The following is an 8,834-nucleotide window of genomic DNA, read 5'->3' on the forward strand; positions in this document are numbered from 1 at the left end:
GAACATAAGGGGTTTCAGGACTATCGTGTGGGTCTTATACAGGGAAAAGTTTGGTACTAGCCGTTGGAGGAATTACCGTAATATGTTTCGCGGTATTAACAATGACTAGTAAATAAAGTCAAATTGATGATTCACTGGTTGTTTATTTTAATATCCTCATATTACAAGGTTATGTTTGTAATTTTCCAATTCTCATAATAATTTATGCCAAGTAGGATTATTCTCAAATTCTGCAATTGTTGCACCTGGTTGAATTAGTTTTAGAACACCAAATCTGCCATTGGCGAAAACCGAGGGGGTCATGGGCAAAGTGATGGGGTCCCGATTACTGGCAGACGCTTACGGCAGGGGGAGTGTTCGTCTATGGAGGCGTGTATCCGACGGAGACTGGAGAGCTGGCAGGTGAGCACTCTTTCGATGATGGGCAGAGTCACCCTACTGAGGTCAGTGTTGAGTTCTATTCCTGTTTACCTATTGTCTAATACACTGGTACCGGTGTCTGTGCTCCGCAACTTGGAGAGGTTGTTCAGGACTTTCATTTGGGGGCACCGTGGGGACAGAGGGGGCATCCACTTACTGGCTTGGGAGGTCATTTGTCAGCCAACCAGTCGGGGTGGGCTGGGAATCCACTCTCTACTTGAGCGTAGGGAGATACTGGCCACGAGGCTTGCAGTCAGATTTCTTCTGGAGTCGGGGAGTATTTGGGCTTCTTTGCTGAGGGCGAAGTATGGTGACCCCATCACTTTGGCCACATTCAGAGCTGGACGTGGAGCTTCCTTTATTTAGAGAGAGATATGTACTCGTGCCCCGGGGGTGGTGCCTATGATACGATGGGAGATTGGGGACGGGCGGACTATCAGTATTCTAGAGGATAGGTGGCTATCAGAGGGCAGATTGCAGGACTAGCCCACATTGATGGATCATGGGTGGTTGGAGGGGCGCACACTGAGTGCTCTGTTTGTCCAGGGGGAGCAGAGATGGGATGCAGATCTTGTTAGGCGGATTTTTGATGAGCAGCTTGCAGAGCAAGTGCTGGCCTTACCGATCCCGATGGGGAGGACAGTGGATAGGAGGATATGGAGCTTGTCCGGGCGGACGATAATGAGATCCCGCGATATAGCGCAGTGGAGAGGAGGAGTGGAGACCCGATATCTTGATGGTGCCTGAATCTGGAGACTACGTGTTCATCCACGCGTCGCACTATTCCTATGGAAGGTAGCATGGGGCTGTCTACCCACGAGGTGTGTTCTGATGCGACGGGGAGTACGGATAGCTACAGGTTGTGTAGTCTGTCCGGAGGTGGAGGAGTCCCTCTATCATGTGCTAGTTGAGTGCCCGCGGGCTATTCAGATCTGGAGGTGTGCAGGGTTGGCCTATGACCCGAGGCAGAGATGGCCGTCCATTGCTGAGTTCATCCGCTTCCTGGAGAGCCCGGGGGCAGGGCCTGGGGTGATGGAGAGAGGGACTCGTGTTGCATACCTGGCTTACCACTCCTGGTCAGACAGGAATGCACGAGTCTTTGAGGGTCGCAGTTCGCCACCGGGGGCGGTGGTGGCCAGGGCCTTTTTGCATGCAGAGGAGTTTCTTAGTACTGCTGTGAGGTCACCTTCCGGGTTGGCCAGGGACATCTGGGGTACCCCCTCTGCTCTTGTAGCGCCCACTTACGTTTTCGTATCCTGGGTACCCCCACCCCCTGGCTTCCTGAAGGTGAATTTCGATGGCAGTATGGCAGCTGACGGGAGAGGTGGAGGTGTAGGCTTCGTCATTCGAGATCATGATGCCAGGCTGGTGGCACTGGGGGGTCAGCGGATCTCCGATGCATCGGTGGTATGTGCTGAGCTCCGAGCCGCATGGGAGGGCGTATCTTATGCGAGACGGACACTGGGTGCTGACCAGATCATTCTTGAGGGCGATTCGGCCACTGTGATTGATTGGGTGAGGGGTCGAGGTCGTGCAGGTGAGGGTAGACCGCTGCTTATGGACATTCGCAGTCTTCTGCAGGCGTGTGAAACCTATCAGGCTACACACGTCTACAGGGAAGCGAATTGTGTAGCCGATTGGGTCGCTTCCTATGCGGCTCACCATTTTGGAGGTTTTATTTTGCGGGAGCCCGACACTGTGCCGGAGTCTCTCTTTCATTTACTTGTTTCAGATTTTGCAGGCCGTATCCACACCCGTAGGGTGTGAGCCGCCGTTGTACCAAAAAAAAAAAAAAAACCGAGGGGGTCATCACAAAGTTACAAAGCTCATCGTGGTCCAAACAAACCTCAAATCCTACTCATGTAGAAAGTTGTTGAACCTATATGAGATCAAACAGCTTATTCTGAGCTAAGGGTGCAAAAAAGCCCAATAACTTGCGAGCTGCCTGGGCTTGATTTGATTCGACTATTACCGAGCTTGAGTAGCAAGAGACTTGGCTCGAAGGCTCGCTAGCCTAATCGAAGATATATTCTATATTCGGTTAATAATATAATATTTTTATGATAATAATATTAATAATATTCTATATTTTATTTATAATATATATAATTTAATAATTTAAAAATATACTATTTTATTTTATTTTTAATTATACTTTTTAATTATAATCAAAGGCCCAGATCCGAGCTCAAACTCAAGTTCAAGTATAGCTCGGTTGATATTCCAGTCGAGTCGAGTTGATCTCCGGTATTACTTTTTTTTTTATCGAGTTAAGTTCGAGATTGCATATTAAGACTCGATCGATTTCGAGTCGAGTTTTGAGCCAAAGAATTCTGAATTGAGCCGAGTTCGAGTCTCTAGCTACTCGACTTGGCTTGGCTTTGATTATGCCCCATTCTTAGTAGGTATTTTTGATCATTCGTAAAAGGATCAATCAAATTATATGAAAAGATCATAACTGAACTGCTAAACAAAGATCATCCATTGACTCGGACATATTACAAATCTCACACAATAAACTTACATGGCCATTAAAAATAATCACCTTGGCGAAATAAATTACTAGCTCCAAGATAAGAACCGGTCTGTTTTGCAACCGGGATTAGGGTGCGATTCATAAAGACCAACATGTTCAGCCAAATGTCCTATAGGATGCGCATCAGCATCCTGACTGCATTGATTATAGCCCCAACTATTGACACATATAGCTTTCTACTTATTCAAGTGTTGAAAAATAAAACTCAAATAAAATCTCCTGCATATCTAACATAAGTTCTCCAAATGATTAAAATGCACTATTTACAACCACAATCACAATTACAAATCATCCACGAAAACAAACTGGTAACTATGTTTTTTGATGCTTTAATCTCTTGGCTAAGGCTGCAAATGGGTCGGGTCGACCCGTGACCCGACCCGACCCGACCCGAATTTTAGGACCCGCGGGTCCGGGTCGGATCCTAAAATTGGACCCGAATCATTTTCTGGGTCGGATCTGGATTTACCAAACGGACCCGATCCGATCCGAATGGACCCGAAGAGAGAGACCGCATCCTGCGCATCTAGCACCTACTCCCACAATCTAGCTAGCATCTAGCCTTCCCCCAAATCTACGTCATTACTCACCGTCTCGGCTCCATCGCCTTGCATGCCTAGATTACTCCACCCACTAATTACCCATGCATTCAAGTGTCCAATGACATGGCCTCTGTCGTAACTCCTCTCTCTCTCTCTCTCTCTCTCTCGATATATATATATATATATATCTACCCTAGATTATCGCGTACTTTTCAGTGGTCAGTTAGAGGCCTCCTTGCGCCGACCTTTCTCTGCTGAGCTCGTACCCCGTTTCGCCCTTTGGGAAAAGCCCAGCCCAAGTGGCAGCTTTCCCTGATACAAACCGACTCCCTTTGCAGCTCCTCTTGAGGTCAATCTAATGGGCCGACAGCGACACCAGCCCATCCCTACGCTCGTGCCAGCAGTCCATCCTACCCTTCGATCTCTTTCGGCTCCCGTTCCTCTTCCCATTTATATCACGGTGGCCTTTGGCATTGGATGAGGCACTTGAGAACAACTGCACCACCAGCTTATGGGAACCACGACGCCATGGCTTTGGCTTCCGGGTTGGGAGCCGAGCTCAAGGAATGGAAGCAATGGGAAGCGTTTTGGGTTGAAGAAACCTCTATTCCATAAGCACAAAAAAATTGGATCCGATCGGACCCGAACCCGACCCGAATCAGACCCGGACCCGACCCGAACCCGACTCGGACCCGACCCGACCCAACCCGATCTTCAACCGGGTCGGGTCCGGGTCCAAAATTGGGACCCGAACAAAAAACCGGGTCGGATCGGGGTCACCTAGGACCCGACCCGACCCGACCCATTTGCACCCCTACTCTTGGCTGTAACACCAACTTGTGGACCTTCAAATGTCTTAAAAGATAACCTCCTGTCCTGACTGACCAACCTCTCCATATGTATAGTTCATGCCACGCATGGGGAAGGTGTCAAGTCTGATTTACACCGTGATCCATTCAAGGTTATTTCATTCCTTTAAGGTCAAGTGTTTCACTGATGAAACGCTGAAAAAACAGTATCATCAAAGTACTGGTGCTTCATAGGAAGGAGAAGTTTAAAAAAATAAATAAATTTGAGGCATCAGCTCAGATGTAGAATGAGATCTCACAATGGCACTTGGACGTTTATTAATCACGTACAGTGCAAAATTTTGGTGAGAGCTCTGAATGTAAAACAAGCTGAAGTCACAACCTCTGCAGCCAATGCATCATTACCTCTTTAGAACTAATGAACTTTCCATAAGATCATGCATTCAAAACATTTAACCTTGACCCCCTGAACATTAATATCATCTACTTTAAACAGGAGGAGAGATAAGGGGAAAAATACTTTAGGCAAAAAGTCAACTTTGAAGGATTCCTTATTTTAAAATTTAACTCAAAATCAGCTCAGCTTGTTAGATTGAGGAAAGCCAGAACTTTCAATATCTCACAAAGTAGGTGGAAGACTCTTCCTTTGATCCATGATCCATCTTTGTTGCTTGACTTTGAATGCTGAAGAGAAAATTAAAGCTACATTTGTGGTCATCCCCAAAGAGTAAGAAGCAAGATATTGTATCAGGAGTTTGCTCCAATTTGGTGACTCCAATCATTCGATAAAAAGCAATTCTTCCGGTCTTAAACACGTAGCGTCCATGGGAATCATGTGGCAGTCCATGAATCAAAAAGCTCATTCCAAGCTGTTCCTATCCACCTGTGGTCCATCTTAATGCTGAGCAATGTGTGGAAGGGAATGTGGATTGAAGAACTGTTGGTTGGGACCAGCCACGTTGGTTCTGCCCCAGGTTCAGGCCTGCCTAATGGACATGAGGGCCTTGCTCCAATTCAAAAGCCACCATGGTAGCTCATCTGTTTTATAGCTTCCAAGTCTGATTTGAGTCCCTTTCCTGCGCCCACTTCTCACTGCTTTTGTGCACGTTTGAAGCAAAAAGGGGAAGATTTTGGCCCCCCTGCAATGTCCATGTCTTCGAAACTCAATGGGACTTGGAATGCCACCATTGATATTACCTCAATTCCCTTTTTTGATGACCTGACCTTGTAAATCTAATGGAAGCAAGATATCCCAAGCATTTATCCTCTGCTTGGATATCTTTGATTGGATTGTAGTTTTGGTTGTTTTGGATTGTAACATTCCTCTGTTAAGGACATATACTAGTCCGAGTCTTTTAGTGCTGAGGTACTGATGACCTCTATAGACAAGCAAGGTAGGTGAGGTAGATTCAATTACATGACCACTCGCAACCTCTGGCCTCCTATTGAAATGATTCATCAAGTGATGATGACAGTTTAAAGCATTATATCCTGAGATGTTGTGATAATAAGATATATTTCAGGAATATTTGACCATGAAACCTAGTTGCTGCCCCAAGTGACCCCTTTTGTTCTAAGTAATCTTCTCCAACGAAATGCTTGTTTATGTTATAGTTAAAAGATTTTGCATCAATAACAATCACTGTATCTGTCTTTTTACATTTCAGCATGAGCTTGGATATGTGATGGCATGCCAGAGTCACCAGTGATAATTCCACCAAACATATCTGGGGCTGTAAACATATCTGAGGTTGTGACAGCTAAATTAGATCACCCATCTTTGTTTTGAGAACAAGCTGCAGTGCTTCTTGTTGAATTGTCCTCCTTTCAGAAGAACCATGAGACCAGGCTGCTGCCAAAAACATAAGTCTTAATTGCTTGTGCCTCCTCACAATATCATCATTTAAGCCGATAAACATTTCAGAATTCATGCTCCTCCACCTCATTCGGAGCTAGCGAACGGCACATGGGCCGGTCGATTTTCCAATTTCTACCATCGCTGGCTGCATAATAAGACCGACGAATCGAGCGCGATTGGATGCGTTGTCTCATTAATTGCATGCCTCATCAGGAGGGTAGACATTGCTTGGCATCTTGACCGACGATGGAGATCACTCCCTTTCTTAGGTAGAATGTGCTTCATCTTTGATAATTTGATTTAGTACATTGAGTGCACTTTTTGAAATTGCAGCGAGATATCGTATTTTATACATGATCTGAGATCATTCTTTTTGTTTGTGCATTTTAATATTTGAAAACACCTTTTGCTTGATAGGATGCACGGTTCACCAAAGAAGTGGCCATAAGTTGTTTCACCTGTTTATGAAATCTGAAAAATGAATACAGGTAAGTTTCAGGGGATGCGTCTCGGGTGATTTAAAGAAAACCTTCCTATCCTTTAATTTTTCGCCCTTTTTTTTGATAAAGTAAAGGAAAATTTGACACAACAATGTCAATAGTTGTAGATTTGTGAGGTAGTTCTGTCCGATCAAAAAAGGAATGAAGGAAAAGTTCTTAAAAAGTCATCACAACATTGACTTACAGATAATATAGTCGTGAAATGAGGATAATACCTCGGCAGTATTTCTTTTTAAATTTTTTTTTTCTGATGCAAATGGAGGAAGAACGTCTTCCCCCTAGTTTAATTCATAATGACTAAAGAATACAAGCAGTTTGATTGAAGAACTAGAAAAGAAACCAGTTTTATATATTCATAATACTGCAGCAGTATCAAAGAAGGAGAAGGAGAAGCTTATAACATCAAACTAGTTGGATGAAAGATGAGCTTGATGAGTGATTGGAAGACAAAAAGTTTCTTTACAAATTGCAACCATTACAAGCAACAAAATTTCTCTTAATCCAAACTATGACATAAGTTTCATATGGCCAACATGAGTATTGCCTTTTCAGTTTCTTCAAAGCTCTCCTTCAAGTTGAAGGGTATGACTCGTCTCAACTGAGTATCCTCTCCATGCCCCTACTTGTATGATCTCCGGTAAGATCTTAGCACCTCAAAAGGATGATCTTCCATGTTTTTGAGGGCATAAAGGAGTCAAAAAAGAAATCAATCATACAACAGGACTGAGAACAAGATAAGATAATTTAATAACTCCACTGAATTTAAAAACAATTCCAGTGCCATCTTCTCCCATATAAATGTCGCATTTTTTTTTTTTTTGAAGTGATAAATATCGCTACTCTCATGCTGATCTATGCAATTTCATTTTTCGAACACAGATCCATAAAAAGCATTGCAATTTTTAATCAATAGTCCAAATTATGCGCATCTGAAGTGCTTCCTAACAATAAAATTAAGAAGATCCAAGTTCTACCCACTTGAGCTCGATCTCTTCTTCTTCTTCTTCTTCTTCTTTAAGAGAATGCTCCAATCTCTTCAGACCAAGATCATATCCAACAACACCTCGAATAGATCTAAATTGTCCAAGATCCAAACAAGCCAGAATTGTCACAAATATATCTTTGCTAACCAATTAATATTTATCATTTCTGAGCTGACAATCAACAATACACTCACAAAGCAAGCACCTCTACAGCTTAAACAAACCTTAAAAAAGTTCATGTGACACTGCCCACATCTTCTTAACTCCTTTTTATCAAGCTCCTAAACCAGAAAACAAGGAAAGGCGTACATACTAAACCCCCTTTACAACCTTAAATCCCTTACAAAATCTATTTTCATCAACAATAGTACAATTAAGAAATAAAGAAAGGCATCCACATCCCAACTTCAAGCCAAGACCAACAACTTGACCGAGCGAGACTTGTTCACCGCCGGGGACCGGAGATGGAGGAGCAGTCACACGTGGTGTCGCTCTCGACCTCTCGCTTGTGGAAACTCCGGTGGCAGTTGCAGGCGGCGCAGCGGAGGGCAGCGCTCGTCCCTTCCTCCCCCGACGCCATGAACTCGCGGCAGCCGTCCACCGCATACCCACCGATGCTGGCAGCGTGGTTCTTCCTGCACTCTCTGTACCTCACCACCTTCTCTTTCTTCACCGAAGAGCCATTGGAGGAGGCCTTCTTGGGATCCTGTAGGGGCCCCATGCTGCTCTCTCTTCAGCTGCCGCTGCTGCTGCTGGCGGCTTTTTGCTGCTCACCACCAGTGAGGTGGATGGAAGCTAGAGAAAGGAGTTGGTTGCGAAGGAGAGGAAGAGGTGGGGGAGAGGATGGAAGGAGCTCGATATCAACACGTCTTGTGGTGAATTTATATGGAAATGGTGAGGCCAAGATGTGGGTTGGCGTGGTGGGTTTGCTTTTTGTTGAATAATGCAAACAGTCTCCTTTTCCTCTCTTTTAACTTCTCGGGGTTGTTTGGATAACTCGGATTCGTACCTTCATTTCTCGCGGTATGTTAAAAATCACTGGCACCTAACATGCTCTGCGTAACGTTGCTTTCATGTTTGTTTATGTTCAGTCAATGACATAGAGCATGTAGATGCAGTTTGGATTGTGCGGTGCGAAGTATTAATTAATCAAGATAATAAGACCTCTAGTTTGTTGTATAGATTT

General features: G+C 44.4%; 1 protein-coding gene across 1 annotated transcript; it reads right to left on the minus strand.

Annotated features, from left to right (window-relative positions):
* Nucleotides 1-7,786: 7,786 nt before the first annotated feature.
* Nucleotides 7,787-8,520, minus strand: LOC148702785 (mini zinc finger protein 1-like). The gene has a single exon (XM_088703337.2). The coding sequence runs from the start codon at nt 8,367-8,369 to the stop codon at nt 8,094-8,096; it is 276 nt and encodes a 91-aa protein (XP_088559463.2). The 5' UTR covers nt 8,370-8,520; the 3' UTR covers nt 7,787-8,093.
* Nucleotides 8,521-8,834: the final 314 nt, after the last annotated feature.

The sequence above is a fragment of the Phoenix dactylifera genome, chromosome 8, assembly GCF_051530095.1.
Source record: "Phoenix dactylifera cultivar Ajwa chromosome 8, Ajwa_hap1_PhDact_Kaust_v1.1, whole genome shotgun sequence".
NCBI lineage: Eukaryota > Viridiplantae > Streptophyta > Magnoliopsida > Arecales > Arecaceae > Phoenix > Phoenix dactylifera.